Source organism: Leptonotus elevatus, chromosome 12 (assembly GCF_054856555.1).
Source record: "Leptonotus elevatus isolate MCC_2025b chromosome 12, RoL_Lele_1.0, whole genome shotgun sequence".
Classification (NCBI taxonomy): Eukaryota; Metazoa; Chordata; class Actinopteri; order Syngnathiformes; family Syngnathidae; genus Leptonotus; species Leptonotus elevatus.
Window position 1 is genome coordinate 4,291,275 of NC_141250.1, and position 25,439 is coordinate 4,316,713.

General features: G+C 41.2%; 1 protein-coding gene across 5 annotated transcripts in view; it reads left to right on the top strand.

Moving 5' to 3' along the window:
* The window catches only part of LOC147164285 (aryl hydrocarbon receptor-like), a 60,209-nt gene that overhangs the window by 101 nt on the left and 34,669 nt on the right, over window positions 1-25,439 (top strand). For 3 of the 5 annotated variants that reach the window (XM_086090691.1, XM_086090695.1, XM_086090696.1), the window contains exons 1-2: window positions 8,548-9,178; window positions 10,923-11,110. In XM_086090691.1, the coding sequence (XP_085946817.1) occupies window positions 9,138-9,178; window positions 10,923-11,110 (229 nt within the window). In that variant the 5' untranslated portion in view covers window positions 8,548-9,137. Of the gene's footprint in view, window positions 1-3,217; window positions 3,248-8,547; window positions 9,179-10,922; window positions 11,111-25,439 lie in introns of those variants that run through there. The other 2 variants (XM_086090693.1, XM_086090694.1) reach the window with 2 other exon arrangements.

A 25,439-nucleotide genomic window follows, 5' to 3' on the forward strand; every position in this document is an offset into this window, starting at 1 on the left:
TATCAATACTGTATGCAGACGAGGCAAAACCAATAAAGAGCATTTTGGTAGTACTAAGAGCCGGGAGGCTAGTGTATAGCATAGGCTAACAGGCTACATACTACACAGTTGTTGTACCCATAGTAGTGTGTAGTGCAAGCACAGCAGTTTACAGTATTTGTATTTTGTAACGGTGAATTGTAGGCTTCTTACTAATTAGGACAACAAGCATATACTACATTCACTTTGAGCTAGATTTTAAAGATATCGAATAATTGCTCAATTGGCTTTCCGTAGATATTCTAACAACTATAGCCATGTCCAACACAAACACGATACAGCTATTTGTATCATCAATGAAAGTGACTCAATTTAAATAATCCATCCCTCCATTTTGTCCATATATGCAAAATATCTCATGGGAATTTGTGTTTGCGACACCCACCCACACACACACACACGTATCATGGGGTTAATTTGGGTCACTTGACATGGGCTGCCCAACCCCCCCATAATGGAAGGAAGACATTATTTATTGAAAATAGAAACCCAAGCACGCATCACGAAACATCAGGCCAGCGTTATAGCGAAATAGGAAAAAAAAGAATCAATGAGGGGATGAAGCCAATATTACAGTATTGGTGCAGATGAACTGTGTTTTGATTAAGGGGTGGAAATGTTTGTCCTTAGTGGAGGTTTGCTATCTGCATGCTATCTGACATACATTCTTGCACGTGCACCTGCACTCCTTTCTCATCACATGGTGCCAGAAATGGGATCGTGTCGGAGTTGAGGAATATCCTCTGCGTCAAAGGATATGCCACATCCTGAGCCTGTATGAGCTTGCGCAACAAGTTATGCAACACAAAGGAAGAGCAGATTCGGGACAGGATTGTCAGTGGGATACGAGATAAGGAAGTGTCACAAAGACTTCTTTCACGATCCTCCGCAGCTCAGTCGTCATCTTGATGTCATGCATGGGAAAGAGGAGAAACCACACAGTCAGGACGGGTTAGTAGGGGAGTTGCTGCAGCATGGCGCTGTTATTCTTGGCCAGGAACAGTCGGATGCTCAGGGCAATGTGAGCAGGTGCGTTGTCATAGTGAAGCTGCGACGGGTTCTGCTACAACTCTTGCCTCATCTCAAATGAAGCAAACTCCGCAGGATCTTTTTGTGGACGTCTGCTATCTATACCGGTACCGATTTCTTTTGTGGTATGATATTGTAAAATACAGTTACTCAAATGACCGAATCATCAACTTATCGATGTTTCAAGTTTGGCACTCAGTCTTAGTGATAGTATTGATCCCCCACTTGTTACTTCAGCAGGTGTAATGACTGTCTACAGCTTTACAAAGCATTCACTTATTTGCAAACTTAATCTATTGAAATGTAATGTGGCAGGAAGCCACCATCTTACTGAACGCTGATGTCTTCCTGCCACTACAAAAAATGTCAAACATTTTTACTTTTTAGTTTAAAATGTTATTAAAGTGACAGTGTGTAATCTCAAGCGCCATCTAGTGGTGAAATAATAATTCATTCAATTTTAAAAAGCCAGTATTGGTTTCAATAATATGTAAAAAAAAAAAGATGTCTTATATCATCAACATACATTTTATTATATAATCGTAGGTTTAGTAATCACCTTACTAGAGTCAGTCATGTTTCTCCGCCATCTTCTTTCTGCTTTGGCTGCCCAAAGGACAATTTCACAAACGTGAAAACCAGGTGGTGCTTGCATCTAGTGTTAGACCCAAATGGGTCGACTACCTTCCACAGCTGGGTGGTCGTCGCTAAGTCGCGTGATCCGGGCTCCCACTTGTCACCTTCTGCTTTGCTCTCGCAAGCTTTTACTAGCTTTTTTTTTTTACTGGCTTCTCCCGCTAGCTGCTCTTGTGAGCCACTCCAGCCTATGGCTCCGACTAATTCCCGCTAGCCGCTCTTGTTAGCTTCTCCGGCTAAATCCGGATCGCTCAGTCTTTGAGCTTCACACTCGCCCGCCGAGATAGTTTGTCCGCTCACGCAAAATAAGAATTGCTGGTAGGCTTGCGAAGTGTGGTCTCTTTGAGCCACCGTAGTGTGCGTGCTTCGAAGCGCATGCGCTTTGGCTGCATTCTATATATTCTATATAGCGACATCTAGTGGTCAACTATTACACACCGCTCCACATTGTGGCCAAAGTGTCAGTTATTGGGCCTACAAAATAAATCCTCCACTTTGGCAGGCACAGCGGCATCCTAAAGCTAAGCTAACTAGCTGAGGGCAATTTTTTGCCATGCGTGACGGCATGAAAGAGAAGATAACGACAGAGTTTAACACACTGCCGAGATGGGTTTTATTAAGCTGCTTAACAATGCAAAGATTACCGATATACCATGCAACACTAAATTTAGTATTGTTGACTATTGACAAGACAAAGAAGTATGTACGTCTTTCCATCCATACATTGCTATATAAGTTCCATTTCCTGTTATATGGCTTTCATCCTCATATTTTGTCCTTGCTCTCACTCATGCACTTCTCGACCACTTTTGGGGAGTACAACATTGGAGGTTACCTGATAACACAAATTCCTCGTTTGCAAGTTTGTCTACCGATATGATGTCCTCTCAACCTTTATCACCATCATCATCAGCATCATCTGTGTGTGTGTGTGCGTGTGTGTGTGTGTGTTAGAAAGAACTGATCTGCTGACAGTGAACCTTTCACAGTAACAACACAACCCTTTGGCTGACTGGCCTACTTTTGTGTGTATGTGTCTTGGTACTTGTGTGTGTATGCACCCTAAGGGGGGGTGTGAACCGGTCATGTGACCCCAATGTTTGCATTTGAGCACAGAGATGCATCTTGTGTGTCTTTGTGCGCTGTCAAAACACACACGTGTCACTTGGATGCATGGACACGCTCACTCGCTGTGACAGCGTAGCGACCATTTTACTGGGGCCTCCGGTCCTCATGTTTTATACATTATTTATAATGTTTGTTTTGATTATGTTATTACTATATGTTTAAATACATTGTTATAGAATGCTATTTTCCGTATTAGAAAAAAAAACTACAAAAACTGTGTATTGCTTATTTGGGTAGGCTGTTACGGATTTTTGGAATTAAATGTCCATTCAACGTTCAATGTAACGTTGAGTTGTATTTTGAATAATTTGTTTAAGTGGTGCTTGACTTAAATTTGATTCCTTCTTTGACTGCGCTTGTAACTCAAAGCACTCTTATCTCATAGACGCAGACCCAAAAGCGACAAGGAAAACAGGTAGTGGAAGTTGAAGTAGGGTTTAATGACACAAAAAAACTAGTTGTACGAGGATTGAGTCTGGGAGTGGTCCAAGACAGGCAGCGAGCAGGTGAGTTCTTGGCGGGGGAGGGACAGGGGCTTGGGAACAAACCTTCTGGAGGCACTGGTGCAAGGTAAAAGAACACAAAAATCAAACAAGGACAAGACACTCAAAAAAGCACTTTGCTATGCGCAGTCAAGGTAGCTAAAATACCACTGGTTGCAGCAGGAATCATCTGCCACCTGCATGAAGGTCAGGCTGGCTTTTAACTGGTGATGATTGCTGACGAGGTACAGGTGAGTGGCCTCCAAAAAGTGCCCGGCCCAGCCTGAAACAAAAAGTTAGCAGCAGCACAGGACTTGGCAAAGAAACTGGGCCCACCAAAATAAAGACCGCTGTACAAGATCACCACAGTACCTGCCCCTAAACGGACGCCTGCGAGCTCCTCGGGACCGTAACCCTCCCAATCCACCAGATACTGGAAAACCCTCTCCCGGGGCCTGACATCCAGTATTTGGGAAACTGTGAAAGCAGGGTGGTCGTCAATTAGGCGGTGCAGAGGGGATGGGGCGACAGGAGGACTGAGGTCACTGGAGGAAACATGGATGTTGGGGTGGATGTTCAAAGAAGTAGGCAGGTCCAAATGAACGGAGAACGGATTGATATAATCTTTGAGATCGTGAAAGGCCCCACAAACCGGGGTGCAAGCTTATGTGACTCATACTGCAGGGGAAGGTCACAGGACGACAATCACAACTTCTGATCAACCTGGTACTCCGGCGTTCGGTGATGGTCGGCCAGCCGCTTGTTCATTTCAGCAGTGCGAGTGAGGGCCTCCTTGACAGTATTCCACACCTCCCAAATTCTGCGGAGATGATCTTTAATGGCGGGGACTGACACCTCCTCCTCCTGCTCAGGGAACAAAGGCGGTTGGAAACCATAGCAAGCCATGAAGGGTGACATGCCAGTCGCAGAGCAGATCAGGGAATTGTGGGTATTTTCTACCCATGGGAGGAAGGAGATCCAAGACACTGCGTAGTGAGCGGCAATACAGCACAAAGCGGTTCCCAAAACTTTGTTGGCTCATTCCGATTGGGATCAATGAGAGGTAAAGGGTACTTAACTGTTTTTTTGTTGTTGTTAACTCCCCGAAAGTCTATGCATGGGTGGAGTGTAGTGTCTTTATTTTCTACGAAAAAGAAACCCGCTCCGACAGGAGAGGAAGACTGGCGTATGAGACCAGAAGCCAGAGAGCCAGAAATGTATTTCTCCATGGCCTCCATCTCAGACCGAGACAAATTGTATAGTTTGCTGGTGGGAAGTGGGGCTCCAGGGAGGAAGTCGATAGCACAATTGGGGAGGCAAGACATGAGCCAACTCTTTGCTGAAGACTGTGACCAAATGGTGGTAACTCTAGGGGCACTATAGAGAGGTCAGAGGGTTCAGGGAAAGAGTGTGGGTCTTTGGTTTAATCGCCATGCGGAAGTGCTAATCCCAGACACACCAAGTGACAGTGGGTGCTGCATCCCAAGATCCTTCCCAGAGACCAGTCAATTAGGAGATTATGGCGTTTTAGTCAGGGGAGACCTCGGATGGCAGGAGGAGAGGGGATGACTTACAGCTGTCTCAATTAGTTATGGTTTCCCGAAATAGTGAGTGAAAGGGGAATGGTGCGGTGAGTTACACAGTAGATTAATCTTCCATCTACAGTTTCTACATCTTTAGGAGTCGCAAGAGGCTCAAAGGGAATGTTTCCTTGTTCGAAAAAGGTCTGGTCTGCAAAACTATCATCTGCGCCAGAGATTATAAATACCTGAAGGGGGATTGGACCTGAGTTATAGGGGAGAGATAAAGAAGCGAGAAGGAGAAGAGATTTACCCCTGGGCATGTTCTGCTAAATAGGGCGGTCTGTTGGCCCCGTCTGCGGGCCCTGTCGACGGGCTCGGTTTGCTCTCTCTCGTCTCCGCTCTCTGAGACGGTTATCAAATTTGATGGCTAAAGAAATTAACTACAAGGGATGAGGGTTCATCCCAGGTAGCTAGCTCATCGACTACATGAACCAAGTTCCCCGAAATGAAAGAGGGGGCAGACAAAGTTGGGGCAGGCATTGTACGGAAGAGACTGCATTGGTATTGGTCGTTGATTTGCTTAATCTCAAGTGAGATTGTTTGTAGGGATTCCATAACCCCTTGGAGAAGCTTCTCATGTCTTCCGACCATCCTTCCTTGAGTACAGAGAGCTTCCTGAACTTGGTTGGGGGTCGCTGGGTCCATTTCTTTGGCCAGATGATTCTGTGAGGGCTGATTGTGTGGGTTAAACGTGGAGCAGCCAAAAGCGATGAAGAAAACAGATAGTGAGAGTTGAAGTAGGGTTTAATGACACCAAAAAAATAAGAGTTGTGCGAGGGTTGAGTCTGGGAGTTGTCCAAGGCAACCAGTGAGCAGTTAAGTTCTTGGCGGGGCTGAATAGGGATGAGAAAGGAGCTCGGGAACCAACCTTGCGGAGGCACTGGCGCAAGGTAACAGAACACAAAAATGAAACGAGGACAAGTCACTCAAAAATCACTTTGCTAGGCAGAGTCAAGGTAGCCAAAATACCACTGGTTGCAGCAGGACAGATTGGCTTTTAACTGTTGATGATTGCTGACGAGGTGCAGGTGTGAGTGTGTTGCCTCTGGAAAGAGCCTCGCCCAGCCTGAAACAAAAAGTTAGCAGCAGACCAGGATTTGGCAAAGGAACTGGGCCTGCCAAAATAAAGGCCGCTGTACAAGACCACCACACATATATAATCTTTCCCTTTTGAAATGAATGAATGTATGGTGTAAACCCCTGAAAGCACGCTGAAAGACCGAGAGACGGATTTAGCCGAAGCATCTAACAAGAGCGGCTAGAGTTAGTCGGAGACATAGGGTGTATTCAGACCAGAAAAATCCTTTAGTCCGCTTGTTTGGTCCGGACCAACAGCGGACTTCATTTTTTTTCATTTGGTGCGGTTCATATTTACACTGTGCTTTTTCCAAGAAGACTATATTGCGTAATCACGTCGACCCGCGTGACCATCTGTGCTCCCATTGGACAAAAATGACGAGGTTGAATGCATAGCCAAACCCGGAAATAGAGGAAAACTCCAAATTTTGACATGCTGCATTACTGCTCTGCATATTTGTGGCGTTATTAGATGCAAGATATTTGCAAGCATCAAGGGCAGCTCATTCAACGGAGGTTCCACCACTCTGTTTCTAATTTTGGAACGCGTTGTCGATTGCATGCAGTAACCAAAGGAGAAGTTGCACTCCGCTTGACCCGCTCCCACCACAACATGCTGACAGCAGCGTGGCTAAACAGAATATGGATGATTATGAATGAATTTAGCACAATATTCACTACTGGGCAATATCCCCCCCCCCCCGATACTTGGCTACGGTGGCTTGTTAAGCCCAAAAAGGCACATACAGTGTAGCATGTCCTGCGAAGCAAATCGCACCGAGTGCGTTTGGAAGCGGACCGAGACCAAAGAGCTTGTTTGGTCCGCACCAGGATTCGGTTGTGAATATTCAGACCTGCACAAAAGGTCTGGATTAGCGTGGGAAACGAACTCTCGTCCGTTTAAAGTGGACCAAACAGTGCAGGTCTGAATACACCCATAGGCTGGAGTAGCTAACAAGAGCAGCTAGCGGGAGAAGCTAGAAAAAAGGAAAAAAAAGCTAGTAAAAGTTTGTGAACAAAGCAGATGGTGACAACGACAGGAGCCCGAATCACAGGACTCAGTGATGCCACAGCTGTGGGAGGTAAGCGTCAGTCGACTCATTGGGTCTGACACGCGATGCAAGCACCACCAAGACTAACTACTTCGTGAAGTTGTCCTTTGGGCATCCGTAGCAGGAAGATGGCGGAGAAACATGACAGCGTCTTGTAAGGTGAGACTCCAGCCATGTAAGACTTATGGTTAAATAACAAAATGTACGTTGATGTGATGGAATATATTTTTTTTGCATAATATTGAAATCAATAGTGTTTTTTTTAAATGACTAATTATTAGTTCACCACCAGATGGCTCTAATAATTAGCACTGTCAAGCGATTAAATGTTTTAATCAGATTAATCACATTTTAGAATTTTGATTAATCACGATTAATCACGTAATTAAAAAGCTTTTTAGCAACATTTTTTTGCCCGCCAAATTTTAAGAGTACCGGTTGTGTGTTAATTCTTTTGACATTAAATGTTATGAGCACGTGTTCAACATGTTTAATCCACGGCACAGGCTAATCCTCCTGTATTTCTAATTAGTTAATTACTTGCATAATTAAAAATGGGGAAAAAATTACCCCAATATTTTGACATGAATAAATATTCAGAATGTCATACACAAACATGTATTAAATGCTTTACTTTAATGCATGTAGTTATGTTTATTGCTCAAACACAACCTGTGCTACCTGTTACATAGCCATCCGTTGTCAAACTAAGGGATCATCTGAGGTCAAAATTAATATTGCAATTAATCTGCATTAATACATGATTAATGTGATAAATGTTTGTGATTAATTAATTAGTTAACGCTTTAACTTTGACAGCACACTCTCATTCTCCTCTTTTTCTATTAAGTTAATTATTTGCACAATTTAAAATAAAATTAAAATGACCCAACCCAAGTAATTTGACATGAACAAACATTCTGAATGTCATATGCAAACATTTATTAAATGCTTTACTTTAGTGCATGTAGTTATGTTTATTGCTCAAACACAACCTGTGCTACCTTTAACGTAACCATCTGCTATCAAGCTAAAGGATCATTTGCGGTCAAAATTAATATTGCAATTAATCTGCATTAACACATGATTAATGTGATAATTGTTTGTGATTAATCAATGAGTTAACACTTGAACTTTGACAGCACTACTAAAAATACGCACTGGGGCTTTATTTTAATTTAATTGTGTAGTGGTATACTGGTTTTCCCAAGCATAAATCATTTAAGGAATATTAATTTGTGATGGCGACAATTACACATGAACGAATATTTTTAAAAAGATAACGTGAATTATTAACAGAACGTTACAATCAAGTGAGGAGAATGGACATGTCATGTAGTTAGAATCTCACCCCTGACCCATATTCACATATAAAACCTTCATCGCTCGTGCTTCGCGCTCATTGGTCCTGCAGGGTCGCTCGGGTGCGCGCTCACGTGCACGCACACGGCCCATGTTTCCAAGAGATTCTCCCTCATGCGCGCGTGCGGGCATTTATAGTTTCCCAGTAAGCAAGCGAGATCCCGCGCACGTCGTCAATCTGTGCGGGGCGTACCCGCTGGTGGAATGCGCGCCCCCGCGGACCTCCCGACCGCCCCCTCCCCCTTGCCTCCACTGCAGCTTGCATCCGGGCCGCTAATTTTGCAGCAGCACCGCACTCATCTTTGCTTATAACGTTGTTTTCATATTTGGTTCTAGTTTTTTGAGATGTTAAGTTTTTGTTTGTTTTTGCCATCTTTAACTAGGATGCGGCGCGCGTGCGTGTTCCTAGCGCATCTTTTGTGACAGACACGGCCGAGCGTGGACGTGACAAGTTGAGCGTGCGTGCTGGAACAAGTGCATCTATCCAAATGGGACAACTATTGTGGATTATCCCGACCTTTCTGGAGCATTTTTCTGCATTTTAAAAGAGGGGAAATCCGTCCAGTTGGGAGCTCTCTTCAACAGCCACGCCTGCGGTTGTCTTCGATCCTTTTTTGTTTTGATCTTAATATGAAATGTTTTTATAGCGTTGATTCGTTGGAATAAATATTTTCGCTGGTCGTCCATGTAGCGCAAGAAAGAGGCGCAGAGTGTTTGCGGCTCATCAGGCTTACATAAGCAGCAGCGCCATGTATGCAGGACGCAAGAGGAGAAAACCGGTACAGAGAGCGTAAGTAATTAGTTCAATTTTATTAGTTTTTTCCCCTAATTATATGTACTGCTACATTAATTAAAATACTAGTGGAAAATATTTTTTGTAACAGAAAAAATATCAAATAGTCACCGATATGCAATTTCACACATTTCAAATATGCAATTTTCTAACTTAAAACGAACCCCCACACACTAACAACATACTGTATAATATATCTTTCAATTTATATCGAAAGTGTTGTTTGTTTACACGAGCTTTACAGTCAATGTTGTACACCGGGCTGCTTTAATGCTAGAGGATTATATTGCAGGCCTGCCATTTCCAAGGCCGGATTTTGACCTTCAAAACAAACATGCAAGGAAAAAATAAATCCGCGCACAATTTTAACACATGGCTTCCAATACATGGAAACAAACAATGTACATTTTACTCTTTAGATTGCTTTATTCAGGCTCCTTAAATTCGTTCGGTCGGAGGTGTTTCCATACGCCCTTTTGAGATTATAATTATTTAAATTATTGAAAAAACACGCACGATATTTTATACAGCCTAACACTAAAACAATACATGCATTTTAAAGTAAAATTAAATATATAAATGGCTTGCAGATTTTGTTTTTCCCTGCAGCATTTTCTATTAATAAATACAATAAAAATAGTAATAATGGATGATGCACACACAATTCATGACCATGTAGTAGCCAGCGAGTTTAACCATAATCCATGGGTATTTTAAAAGTGGAAATTCCTAACAAAAATGAAACAAACCTGATTTTAAAAAAGAAAGAAAAAAACGCCCGAAAGGGGAAGTGGTCCATATTCACGTCTACAATTTAATTGGTGAATGCAGCGTTGCGTGTGTTTTTCTTTTTTTGGAAACGTTCTCGGCTGTTGAATACATCCACTTTAGTGAGCATATGCGACATGACATGTCAGTTGAAAACAAATAAAACAAGCATGAAGATAAAGGCCAGCAGAGCAGAGCAGGCCAAGTATGCTGACATCCATCACACATGCAGTCTAAACACATCTCATGGTCACTGATAAAAATGATAAAAGAAAATTTTTATTTGAAAGGAAGAAAAAAAAATCTTCACGTTTTTAAGGGACAATATCTGTTCTTTTATTTAATCAATTATGCAGCACGATGTTTCATTTAATGTGCCATTTAGATATTTTTGTTAAACAGTATTTTTTTTTATATTATTATTATAAAGGAATATATGATAAAAAGGCTCAATTGAAAACATTCATCTAATACTAAATTACCAATACAGTATAGCAATTATGCTCACTTTTGATTGATATTGATTGGTGGATGCAGGGCATAAATTGCAGTCGTCTACTACCATACATTTGTAATTTCATCAATGTGTTACATTTGTGTTCAATTGCTTGTTGTGGAAAGTCATATTGACATATTGTTTTGGTGAACTTTATATTTTGTCTCCAAAAGCAAACAATAACCAAAATATCAAAACCAACTCTCAGTATGATGCAAATTACAACCACAATCACCCATTGATGGCCATTTTGTTATTTGCAGTGTGTAACCTTCCCAGTATGGTATGAGAAATTATTATATGTTAATTAGTGGGCAATATTTATTTAGCGCTAAAAATACCTTTCTATTCAGGGATGTCTACTCAAAGCCAAAGCAACAATTTTGCATTGAGTACTGAAATTTAATACACATTATAACATCAATGAAAAAGCAAGTCTGCTAGTATAATTAAAAGTAGTTTCGTCCCATCTGGTAGGGTGAAACAGCCGCCCAACGAGGGGGCAAAGTCCAATCCGTCCAAGCGGCACCGGGATCGCCTCAATGGGGAACTGGAGAGGTTGGCAAGCCTTCTGCCGTTTCCTGAGGAGGTCACAGCCAGCCTGGACAAACTTTCCATCCTGCGGTTAAGTGTCAGCTACCTGCGAGCCAAGAACTTCTTCTCTGGTACGTTCCGTCACAACGATGCGACAATGTCTGTATCGGAATCAACCGTGTTTTCTGCTTTGATGTATTTCCATAGATTTTGAAAAAGAAAGTGCACGAAAACAGGACAGCAGATGGCAAAAGTACTTAGGCCCAACTAGTTTACTGCAAAAGGGTTGCAATAGAAACTGAAAGAAAGTAATCAAGAAGATTTTGTATTGCTTTTTAGTGTACTCCTTAAAGGGTTGCGAAAACAATCAAAATGATGTATACACGAAGATAGCAAGACAATTGGAGACCATTTGCTACTTGGCAGCAACCATCGAATAGGAAATGTCAGTTACGCTCTACTAGCTTGCTAGCTAACTGGGTTGCAATAGAAATCAAAACAGAATGCTAACGAGGCCATTTGCATAGGAATTGTGAGATAATTGTGATTGTTTGCGTTAACTATGGAATTGTTACCTCTGATTCTGCTCAAGTTCGGCTAGGCAAGATACCAAATAAATGAGATAAACAATCGTATTTCTGCAGAAATTGCACTTTGTCTAGTTATATCAGGAACATTTTATTCTTCACACTTTTTTGCCGTGTAACAACTCATACATAATACTTCTGATTTACACCGTTCAAATTTCAACTTGCTTCAAAAATTCCCGCCTCCCGGGGTATATAGCGTCTAATTCCACATTACTTACACAATGCGCACAATTTAACGTTAAATATCAACTTCTCCCCATTCATATTCAATGGGACAGACATTGAAATTTTTCGAAGCCCCACTTTCCACGCCCACTTCCATACATACAACTAATAATCATTGCAGTTCGACATTTTCAGCATTCCCACGCAATTTCTCTAGAAATTGCACTTTGTCTCGTTAGCTTTGTTTTTTTGCTTTGATGTTGGATGTGTTTGTTGGCCAACATCTTCCAGTTGATCGGAGTTGTTCTGATGACTAGGGCGAGCAGCCACCGTCTTATTCCGCTGATTTCATCGCGGGGGTGGGTGGGTGGGTGAAGTAGCCATCAATATTTAATTGAGACAGCATGTCTACGCGCGGCAGTGACGTCAAGCGATTTGAGGGTGAGGATGAAGAGTGGCCATTAAAAGTCAGTGAGCGCGTGCGAATCGCACGCTAACCGACAAGTGCGTACGCTCTCTGGTCTACCAATCGCAAAGGCGGAGAAGGCGCCGTTATTTCAGGCGATGATCTTCCGGGGACAAAAGCTGCAATGCGGCCGTCAGCTGCTCTCGACGGATGAATAATTCACAGGAACTTTTGACGTTTAAAGAATTTATGAAATGGAGGCAGAGCAATGTTTGTTTAAGGAGACGGCTGTTTGGGGCAGGATGGAGGATCCTTCGATACGGACTCGAGTGCATGTAGATGTTGGGCGTTGGGTTTGAAAATCCTCTGAACAGAAACCAGGGTCTTCATTTAAAATTTTTCATGAGCTTCTTTAGGTTTCCCCTCCATCAACATATGGACATTTTCAGCCTCGTCTGACTGAATTATTGATTATGGGTTTTTCCGTAGCGATAGGTCAAAATGTCTTATTAGACACGTAGACGAGTCCTCTTGTCTAAATGCATTAGCCTACTTCCTGTACACGCTTGCTAAGTAATTAACGAGCTCAAGGGCACTTTTTCGTTAAGCAAACAGCTCCACTTGAGGGTTTCGTCGCTTTGGGCTGCCTTTGCGGTCAGCCATAATTTGTTATATGTAAACACACTAAATCTCGCTTGTCAGAGGCATCCCAGTGCAGACACTCCGAGGAGGAGGAGGGGGCGGTGGGTACGCTTCATCTGCTGGGTCTTTTGCAATCGCTGTTGTTGTAAAAACATCGAAACGCTTGAAAATATGCATGTTGTATTGAAAACAGTAAAGATGGCAATTCTTCTGTATGTATCCTACGCGGTTTTGAACAAAGCCTCAGCAGTTAAGCTGGCATTATCCAGCCCGTCGGCCATTTTGTTTGTTGTCAGGAGCTATAATGGACTGGCACTTCTCGACCAGGCTCAAGAAGGAAAAGCTGGGGTGTTTGGTGGGGGATGGAGGCAGGGGGGTTAACGCATTAAAGCATACAACGCAACCTAGGATGAACCCAGCTCAAGCATCATCATCATCATCATCAGTAGCAGCAGCAGCAGCAAGCTGCCATTTAAATCGGAAAGTGTTACACTATTTCAAAAGCAAGACTTTACAACAGGGGTCCATTTCACAAAGCATGTTCAATAAACACCGAGACTAACCCTGAACAGCGAGTTGACATGCCCTGAGACAGGAAACTCTGCGTTTTTTCGGTTCCAGGACAGCTGATTTGAGGTAGTTATATCAACGCACAGTTGTTTCACCAGGTGTTGCCACTACACTAAAAAGTCCAAATCAACGGAGCCCCGATTCGTCAAGTCACCATGGCAACGGGGAAGCGCAGAGCGCGGCGCCGCCCTCTGCTTTCGTGTTTGTTTGTTTTTTACCGCGCTCAACTGAAAATGTCAATGCGATCAGAGGGCGAATTTGAACATGTCTTTAGAAAAAAAACGCCGCAGCTGCTCCCCATAGAGGAAGGCGGCGTGGGAGAACATTGCTGCTTGGGTGTCGGGTCAATGCGTACATTTAAATGTAAATCTTTGCAATCACAATAATATTACAGGGGAAACCTGTTGAATGGTAACTCAATACATTTCATTTAGGTGCAATCCTGCGGGGGAGAAGCGCACTTGACTTAAGATGAAATATAAAAACATTATTCAAACGGTTATTAAGAAAAAACGGAGCGCAACACACAATATATGCTGTGATGTGAGCACATGACTACGGCGTCGGTAATGTTGCAAATGTAAGGACAGATTAAGTTATGTAGGTGATGGACTGTGATGTGAAACAGTACTGCTCAAAAAGATAACTGTCCGGAAATGCCAGCATATCTATGCGCGGCCTGATAACAATCTCACGACGAATATTTAAGTCCCTGCGCAATAATGCGGCACCTTCATCAATAGGGTTATTGTCAAAAGAACATGCCATGTTTGTGACAAAAATGGACTTTACGTTATAGACTATAGGCGTATTTATGCCTCTTTTTTTCTGGGTTCAGTTACCTCCCTTTCAGAAATGGAAAACGCAGTTTCCCACATTTCAGGGTTTCTTGACCCAAAGTTGTCACTAAACCTGCTTTTTGAAATAGACCCCAGATCTCTTATTAATACACTCTTAACACACCACACAAAACTATATAGGCTACAGTGGTCCCTCACTACTTCACAGTTCACTTATTGCGGATTCACTGTATCGTGGATTTTTATTTGGGGCCATAACATAATAAGTCAATCGCTTGTACATATACGCTGTAACGCCATTGCAAACGAAAGTGCATCAAGTTATTTATATAACAACATTTTGACAAAAATAAGCATGCATACAGTGTAATAAAACAAAACTAATGGCATCCCTGCCTGATAATTCAACATGGATGGCAGTGGATAGCATTTCCATAACTACTCGGTGAAGGCGGACATGTTTCGCTCGCAAAGCGGAAGTACGTCGGTGGAAACCGGAATTATGTCATCGGAAACCAGGAGTCGTTTACGATAATAGTTCTTCTTTAAACATAAATAAAATGAGTAGCCTAATTATCCATCCCAAAAAAACGAGTAAACCTTTTTTAATGACAAATAAATATGTTTAACCTTATTATTCGAAGCCATGAACTTATTCATATCGAGGAAACCTTAAAGGCACCGCAAATAGTGTACTGTACATACAGTACAGCTATTAAAATAGTTTTTTTTTACTAAGTTAACAAGCGTTTAGAAGGGTGAGAATTGCGTGGTGGGTTCGTTATGGCTCAGTAGATGCGTAACTCACCCTAAAAAAACAAACAAAAACAAATGTATTTATTTATTTTTGAAACGGCCTCGACTTTTCACATGTGAGCGTGGAACGGATCACCCACCAAAAGTGAGGGAACACTGTACAGTATACTGTATACATACACACTTTAGTGTGACTGTTTCACTTCAGTTTACTTGTGTCTTGTTGGTTCATTGGTATTTTGTCATTTATTAATGAGACACAGCTGTTTACTGTAGCGCTAATGTTACCCAAGATTGCGGCGCACATGGTTGCGCTGGTTGACAGATACCTTTTTCGGTGCTCCTTTCATACTATTGTAATGCTTGTTTCTGCACTCCTGCTTCTGGGATGCCTGTCAGAATTTAAAGATACTGGTAAACTGGCAAATACCAGACACCTGTTTTGAGTGCCAGAATTGACTGCAAGACTAGCATACTAATTTTGTCTCTCTTGAAGGTATCTGAACATTGACCCCACCGGCAGAGGTCGGTTTGCAGGGAGCTATGACTTAATCTGTTGGATGAATGACAGATTTTCTTTGAGCTGAACCACTGGTTTATGACCAATGGCACAGCAACACTGTTTTTGGGGACGAAATAATGCGGCAGTGATTAAAACAAGAAGCGCAGAGGCCAGGGTAAACAAAGAAACCAAACATGGTGACACGGTGGACAAATGCATCGACGCTGCAATTAATTTTGTACTCGCAGGATTATCCAGAGTTTCCTTTTTGAAAGAAGAACAGCAAGAGGCACTTGCTGCATTTTTATATGGTAAAGATGTTAGTGTTTTATTTCAAATTTTATTTATTTACGACAACACCGGCGATGACGTTTTCATCCGTTGCCGTGATTGGTGACCCAATCGTCTGTCCCGCCTTTCCTCAGAAAATCACCGTGGAGCAGTCCCAGGTTGATATTGTGGAGAACTCCTTTGAGTGATTCACATGATCAATCTGACTTTTGTCAGGTTACTACCTCATACCATCCCAGGTATTGTTGAATCAGATACGTTTTTTTCTGTAGTTAACGTCATTCCACTTTGCTGCTATAAAAATATAATGCTCCCCTGGTGGGACAAATAATATCTGATTATATTCCCTTATCTAGTCACTTTTTAGGCCTTAGATGTGAGTGAGAAGATATTCTAAACAGTTTGGCTTTGATGACTCAATTATTTGTACAAAATCCTCTCTTAATGTTGTTTATGGTTTTCCCGGCAAGTGTGATATGGTTGACAGATTAGGATTAAAGTGAAACAAAGACTGAAGAATTATAAAATCCATTTTGCTGACTAATGTGTGGCATTATCCAATGTGACAGATGGCTTGCTTGTCAAGGTTTGCCGTTAGCAAAGCACATTGCCTGTTTGAAATTATTCCTGACTACTACCTGATATTTTTGGTCTGGTTGAAGTTAATCTGGTTTGGACTGCTTTTCATTTGGGATATTTACAACATGCAGAGTCAGCGGTGGTAGATTTGTGACAATGTGTATCGGTACTTCTGTTTCTGGTTGTGTTGCTCCACTGCCAAGGTCCTGATGAGATCCAGGATGACACAAGTAAGCCAATAAGGGCTTTCCTAGCTTTCTCAGAAGTAACCCTGTCACCCCCTCCTTGTCTTAAACCCGTGGTCACATGACCACCACGGCATAACTGCCATTCTTCCTGATGCATGTTATATTATATTATGTGCTTACTCGAGACGATGTCCTACGTGTCGCTGTGATATTGATATCATTATTCTAATGAAGACCTTACCGCTGGCAGAAAACAATAACAGTTGCCGAATTTCAAGGTATTCTGATTTACTAAATCACATTATTTGAACCAGATGAGGATTTTCCCACATATGCTAATACATGCATTACAGATGAATTGGAGACCATTTGCCAACGAGGCTTGATGATAAAAGATACTACTTCAATAAGTAACCAAACACAGATGATGGGAATTATTTCCATGTTGTTCACAAAATCATTACATGTAATTTACCTTGCCAAGAAGATTCTTGGCAATTCTCCCAGTTGTAATGTGTGCCATATCATGGAGCCTGGACTGGCTAGCTGAGGAGATTTAAATTGACTGAGTGAATGGAAGTCTGTCGATGTAATTCAAAGCATAACAACCCATCTTCTAAGTCAATGCCAGATACAAATAACCCATACTGGGCAAAAATTTTATTACCCAGTGGTTGAGTACATCAAATAATCTATATTGGATTGAGGGATTTTGACCTAGTTAAAAAATAACGCTAAATGGATTAAACATTTCAAAACCCCGCAGTTGGGTAGATAAAGGTATGAATATTTAACATGTATCAATAAGGTAGCGCATTATATTACTTATGAATGCATTCCATTAATAGAGCGACGACAAACATAGTGCTGTGCACACATTATGTAAGCCCCAATGGAGGTAGCCATAGATATTGACAATGAATTATGCACATCTCCAACAAACAGTGCATGCTCATGAACTTAATATTGAGGCCAAATGAAAAAAAATTACGTGAGATTTTCAAACAACGATTAGTCAGCGGCATATTTAACGAGTTAAAGAAAACCAGGCCTGTGTCAATGTCATTTAAATCCATATTAGCCTAGCAGCATTTCCCAAGTCATCTGTGAACATTCAGAAAACAAGAAAAAACAACAAATTCACACACACAAGAATGTTGTTCCCTTGATTGTACCTTTGCAGATCATCATGACCTAGGTGTGTGCGAATTTACATAGGCATAAAGAAAAACATAATTTTTAGAAAGCCACTGGTATATATTTTTTATCGATTTAATTGGCATTTTTAGGCTAATGATAGGTGGATGTAGCAGCATAGCACCATACCTCGCCATACAGCTGCAACCACACTGTGGCAGCCATGTTTTTGGAGTATGTGGAATAGCTCGCCACCGCCGTTGTGATCATTCCCCCCAGCAGGGTTGCTTACGTAAGCTGTAAAGTCCTAACATGTCATGACATTTGTTTGTTTTGATGTCATGTATAAAGTGACCATCCCCCATGTCTTCCTGTGGGCAGGGCTATATGGGCTACATAATCATCAGTGGGTCATCTCTTCATAACCAACCCCCATCCTGCCCTTCTGCGTGTCCTTCCCCCACCCTCCCAGCTTCATAATACGCCATTGCGAGGAATGCAGGCTAACAAAAGGGAGAACCTGTTAATCACCGGTGACAAAATCCCCCCCCAACACTCATAAGGAAATATGCAAGCATGTGATGGAGAAAACCTCAGGAGACACAAAAGCAGCACTGGGTGTGCGTGCCCACTCCACTACCCTGCATTAATGACTGTGTGTTCTTGTTCATGTGTTTTCCGTGCATCCATGTGTATGTGTGTGAGGGCAGTGGGGGTGGTAGGTGTATATCGCGTGTTCACTCTGCAATGTTTGAGGGGTGAAAGAGTTGAAACGTTCTATATTTACTCGCTACCATTCACACTCTGTTAGAATAATTAGCACACAAACACACAAGCACAGTGTGTATGCATGCATGGACGCACTTCATGCTGAGACACACTTTCACTGTCCTAACAAACTTTACGTTGAGAATGTGTTTTTACTAGAGCTGTCAAACGATAACATTTTTTATCTGATTAATCACATTTTTGAATTTTGATTAATCACGATTAATCACTTAATTAAAAAGGCTTTTTGTCAAAAATGTTTGCCTGCCAAATTTGAAAAGCACCTGTAATGTGTTGACATTTAATGTTATGAGGACGTCTTCAACATTTTTTGATGTTGCTCCTCTTTTTCTAATCAGTTAATTACATGCATAATTTAAAATAAATTAAAAAAATGACCCCAGTAGTTTGACATGAACAAATATTCTGAATGCCATACACAAATATTAAATGCTTTACTTTAATGCATGTAATTATGTTTATTGCGCAAACAGAACCTGTGCTTCCTTTAACGTAGCCATCCCCTGTCAAGATAAAGGATAATATGTGGTCGAAATTAATTGTGTGATTAATCTGCGTTAATGCATGATTAATGAGATATTTTTTTGTCATTAATTAACTAGTTAATCCTTTAACTTTGACAGCACTAGTTTTTACATTTCATTAGTAAAGTAGAATTTGTTTGATAGTAGGAGAAACATCAGTCTGTCCTGTCAGAGCAGAGATGGCTTTTACATTAAAGACTACAAGGGTAAGAAAAAAAAATGGAGCAACTTTCTAATTTTGTGAAGCAATTAGAATTTTTTTTTATTACATTTTTTTTATTAATTTTTTTTTAATTAATTTTTTGTGCACATATATACCAGGGACCTGAAGCAAGGATTTACAATAAGAATATGACAATATAACGAATAAACAATTGGTTTCTATTTCTTAAATTCATAATGTGTAAAACAACAAATTGCATATTTTTGTCTACAAACCCAATTCCCAAAAAGTTGGGACACTAAACAAATTGTGAATAAAAACTGAATGCAATTTATTTTGTTCAGAATAGAACATAAAGGACAGGTCAAAAGTTTAAACTGAGAAAATGTATCATTTTAAGGGAAAAATATGTTAATTGTAAATTTCATGGTGCCCAAAAAAAAAAAAGGTTAGGACAGGGAGCAGTAAGAGGCTGGCAAATTGCACTTACACAATTACACACAAAAAAACAGTTACCACTAAAGAGGTCCATTGGCAACTTGATTGGCGTATAAAAAGAGCTTCTCTCGGTGTCTCTCAGAAGCAAAGATAGGCAGAGATCACCAATTCCTCCAATGTTGCGCAGAAAGATAGTGGAGAAATATCAGAAAGGTGTTTACCAGTGAAAAATTGCAAAAAGGTTGAAGTAATCATCAGTTACAGTGCATAACATCATCCAAAGATTCAGAGAATCTGGAACAATCTCTGTGTGTCAGGGTCAAAGCAGAAAAATCCTACTGGATGGGCCCATGATCTTCGGGCCCTTAAACGGCACTGCACCGCAAACAGAAATGTTTACTGTAAGGGAAATCATAGAAAGGGCTCAGCAATACTCCCAGAAAACATTGTGGGTGAACACAATCCACCATGCCAGCCGCCGTTACCAGATAAAACTCTACAGTACAAAGAAGAAGCCATTTCTAAAGCAGACCAAGAAGTGCAGGCGTTTCTCTGGGCCAGGGGTTATTTAAAATGGAGTGTGGCAAAGTGGAAAGCTGTTTTGTGGTCGGACGAATCACGATTCAAAGTTCTTTGTGGAAAACTGGGGCGCTATATCATACTGAATAAAGAGGACAAGGACAACCCAAATTGTTATCAGCACTCAGTTTATAAGCCTGCATCTGTGATTGTGTAGGGTTGCATGAGTGCGTGTGGCAGCTTCCACATCTGGAAACGCATTGTCAATGCAGAAAGGTATATTCGGATTGGAGAACAACATCTGCTCCCATCCAGGCATCATTACTTTCAGAGAAGATCTTGCATTTTTCAACACGATAATGTCAGACCACATGCAGCACCAATTACAACATCATGGCTGCGTAGGAAAAGGATCCGGGTATTGAAATGGCCAGCCTGCAGTCCACTTCTTTCACTTGTAGAGCACATTTGGCACACCATAAAGGGGAAGGTGCAACAAAGAAAGCCCAAGTTGAACAGTTAGAGAGACAAGAATGGGACAGCATTCTTATTTCTAAACTTGAGAAACTTGTCTCCTCGATCCCCAGACGTTTGCAGATTGTTGTAAGAAGAAGAGGGGATGCCTCACAGTGGTGAAAATGGCTTTGTCCTAACTTTTTTGAAATTTGTTGACACCATAGAAATTAAAATCAACATAGTTTTCCTTTAAAATGATACATTTTCTCAGTTTAAACTTTTGACTTATTCTCTATGTTCTATTCTGAATAAAATAAAAATAAATTGGCACTTCCATATAATTGCATTCAGTTTTTATTCACAATTTGTATAGTGTCCTAACTTTTTTGGAATTGGGTTTGTAGAAGCAAAGCCGGTTATGTTTAGTAGACGTTTTATTTTATTGTTGTTCAAAGTTGAAAGTTTTTTCGGCTTTCACGCGGTTCCAGCCAGATGTCTGTGAAAATTGGACTCGATCACCCCAAACACTTAAAGCTATTGAACAAACGCAAGAAAATTTAATTTCAAATCATTGCTGCCACCTGTGGCCAGAAAATGAAACTGCACACACCCTTCTTCGCGCACACAATGCACACCGTGACCTCACATCCACAGACAGAGGGCGGGAACTTCGAAACCAAATCCAGTTTGAAAACTATTGGCCAGAGGCTTGCAGGAATTTCCATTATGAACAGCTAAGGTGTTAATCAACTAATTAAATGCACTAGCGACTAGACTTATGTTAGCTTAACAATTTTTTCCTCGTGATCCCTTTGTGAGAACAATACATGTCAGATGTGTAGCTTATTAGCTGCCATGGTGGTGATGATGTTTACTGACTCAGGAGTGAGCCCGCAACGTGTTTAGCCACATAAGTAGCCAGTGAAACTTGTTGCTAGCTAGCTGGATGTGGCGTAAGTCGGACCGAGTTTGCCTTGACGATCGAAGTCCTGTGTGTGGGTGACATAAGCGCACTGCAGCAACCATAACGTATGTGTCCAGCTCAGTGAAGCCTTTTTTAACACAATGCTAGTGACAAGTAACTCTACTGACCATGTCAGTGTGACAGCTGAAATGCTGCCTAGCCCTCCCAATGCTACGCTACTTGCAATTAGCCCTGCGTCTAAGCAGCATGGAAGCTGAAGGCAGCTTAAGTGTGTTTAGTTTCGACTCTGGGAACAGCCAGTAATCCCAAATCAGCCGACCTCCAAGAGGTCTGCAATGTTTCGTAATGGGTCAGGAGATCCGATAAGCATTTGGGACCTGAATCATTCACTGGTTTTAAGTTTTGAGGTTGATTCTGTGGGAAACTGGCAGTTAGTTAGTAGCTCCAGTTGCAGATGCAAACATTTCATTTTTTTACTGCTAAAATTCCTGGCTACTGGAATTTCAGTATTGCACATACAGTACAAAACTGTTTATAATAATTAGCACCAGCAAACATAATTATTCAACATACGGGTAGGCAAGTCTGGATATTTCAAACAAATCAGCATTGGGGTTTCTTGCATAAAACAGCAGCAAACTTCTGCACAATGATGCCTACTTTGTCCTGTGGTCTATATTTTCAACTCTGGCTTGCAGCCACGGCTGATTGCAGTCAACTTTGCTCACTGATATATTTTTAATTTTGGCACACATTCTTACATGTTGCGTCTCGGGACATTGGATTTGGATAATTTTCCATAATTCGCTGAATGACTCTCGGTTGTTTTGACCTGAGAAATGCTCCTTGGATTCTGAACATATTCCGCAGTGTCGAAAGCATTGTGATCACACCACTTTATTTCCGTCCAATACGCAATTGTTTTGGTCTGTGTGGGCGGGGCTCATTTTGAAATGGGCCCTGTCACTGTTCATGGAGTCTTTATCAAGCTTAATACGGCGGGTTAATGCTGTCCAAATATAGCAGCGTTTCATGATTCAGAGCGCTGCTATTGTTATCTCATGTGACCTGACAGTGGAAACATGCAATATGCGATGTAAACAAACAAGTTAACTCTCCACAAACAGTACAGGGTTTGAATTATGTATCGTCTTTCAGCGTTTAAAAGCACCCACCAGTGCTACGTAACAAAATGATGTCCTTCTTGCTAATGTCAAATGAATCCATCCATCCATTATCTGAACCTAAAAACACTTCCTTAATGACCAATAAGTGAAAATGTAGCTGTCTTCATTCCAAAACAGCAGCTTGTTGTTGTTGCGCATCCAAAGTTAATGAAGATTTTGCTAAGTCTCCTTTGGCTGTGTTGTATGTTTTTGTTATCAAGTGGCATGCTGGAGTGACGCCAAAATGACATGTAGGGATTGGGGAGGGAATTGAAGCAGCACAAGGCCAGAACATCCCCGCTAATCTGGATGGAAATAGCATGATGGGACAAATTGAAAATGGACAAATATTTGGTAAATATGTGCCGTTGCTTAATGTTTTTATTTTAATAATGATTAACCGATGTTGGCGCTGGCTCTGCGTGACGCCATGTTACTAAGCTCGTCGCTGGAGGCTGTTTGACCAAAGCCAAGATGGCCTTTCTGCCAAAACAATAATGCTCATTTGCTAGCAGCAATTCCTTAAAGGCCTTTGTTTTGCTTAATATTTAGCAAAGGCAGTGTTTGACCATAACAATATAGTCACTGTAAAAACATTTCTGCAAACCACATACATGTGAAATCCATCAGTACGTAGGCAATGTACCAATTTTAGGTTTAAGCAGACACATGGATTTCCATGTGAATAAAATGTTTTACATTTGCCATGTTATTATTTATGGAAGTGTGGAACTTCCTATGTGGAGTCAACACTTTTGACTGGGCTACATTGTTTGAACGCACTACAAAGTCATTTAAGTGTAAGTGTAAAACGTAGGGTAAGTGCTAAAAACATAAAATGTTTTCCCATAATGTCACAGGGTATTAATTTGCCCATGCACAATTATGTCATTTTGCTATTATGGGAAAATACTAGCATTTGGCCTACATTTTACGGAGGCGGGCACTTCCGAATGCCCACCAAGTGCCTGTTGTTTTCTTTTTTGGCAAATGCTTTATGACGTGAAGCCTCGAAAGAAAATACATGGACTAAGCACCGACTGAAGCAGGTTTTTGTCCGTCGAATCGGGTCACTACAGATGGTCCTTCCATTCTGTGTATTTGTACGAGGCCTTGCGTCATAAAGCACTCGCCGAAAAAGCAGGCACTTCACCGAAAAGGTGGGCATCCGTCAACGACGGGCCGACGCAGAGACGTAAAAGTGCCCACCATTGCATTTTACAACAACTTTATCAGTATGTTGGAATGACATAGCCCAATCAAAACAGTTTACATCACATTGGCAGTTCTACTCTTCCATGTATTGATATTGTATCATTATTACATTATTGTTTTGGGGGGTCAGAAGACCAGTCAATACCTGGTGTGACTCTGGCAGTACAGCACATCGATTAAAAAAATTGATCAGGTTGTTGATTACGGCCTGTGGAATGTTGGTTCATGTTTTCAGGTTCGAGGAATTGTTTAAAGGGCCTTACAATGTTGCGCATCATCATCATCATTAGCAATCTTATTGTGTATTCAAAATGCCATCAATAAAATGCAACTCGTTGTCCATAACACACACGCCTGCTCATTCCATACCCACCAACATGCACCACTCGATCTACAATGTTGTTAAGGAAGCTGAAAATAAGCTTGCCTGAGAAGGTTTAAAGATGATTGATAAAGATAGTCTATTGATGGAGATGGTTTTCAGCCCTGGCTGGTCTCAGACTATCTCGGAGGTGAAGATGCGTTCCGCAGTTGTGAGACTGGTTGAATGTACTGTCAAATTGAGGATGTCAAGGCAGAAAAATGAAGTTTAAATTCACGGTCAACTGCTCTGATGGACATTTTTGCAGTCAGCATGCCAATTGCACGTTCCCTCAAAACCTGTGATGTCTGTGGCATTGCACTATGTGATACAATAATAGGGTGAGCATATTCCCATTTGACACTTGCCCCGGCCTTGAAATTGTGGTACCAGTCGCAGTTCCACAGTGTACTTCACCTCCTCTAAGTCATGCAATACCAACCTGATATTTTCCTGAATTTATTTTTTTTAAAACGGACACCCGCACAAGACGTAAGAAAATAGTCTGTCCTCCTAAATGTCCTTGCAAAATTGGACGTTTGGTCACCCTACAATAGCCTAGTGTTGTAGTTTTCGAAACCTATCTTGGTTTCAAGAACACTTTTTAAGGGTCTCTGTCTCATCTCGGAATCAAACGCATTTTTACTTGGTCTTGTCTCAGTCTCTGACAGGGTGAACTCTTGTGAATTTTTTTTTCAATTAAGACCAGTCGAGACCAGGCCAGTACTACTATAATCAGTGAGAAATATAGAATGCAGAATGTAATATGTAACTTTTATCGGCACATTGAGAGGAAGCATAAAGTAACCATTAAATTTACTATACTGGGAAAGTTAAAATCAGAACACCACATTCTAAGACAATGAATGAAAATAAGCTCTTTCTCTCCCTCGATCGCTTTTTGCTAACGTTCAGAGTTAACAGTGATCAATTTGTTCTGCGTTTTGTGATTTTTCTTTGATATAGGCTTGGTTTTGTCTCGGTCTTGACCTCCAAAAGTCCCGATAAAGTCTTGATCTCAGTTGGTGTGGTCTTGACTACAATAGCCTAAGGCGCACCTGTGCAGTATACAAGCTGTCTAATCAGCATCTTGATATTCCACACCTTTAAGGTGGGTGGAATATCACGGCAAAGAAGAAGTGCTCTCACTAACACAGATTTAGACCCATTTATGAACAATATTTAAGAAAAATAGTCTGGTTTGTTTTTAACATTTTTGTTTACATGTCACATTAGGTTTAAATGTGTTTCATTGATTTTCGGCTATAACTTCAAAGT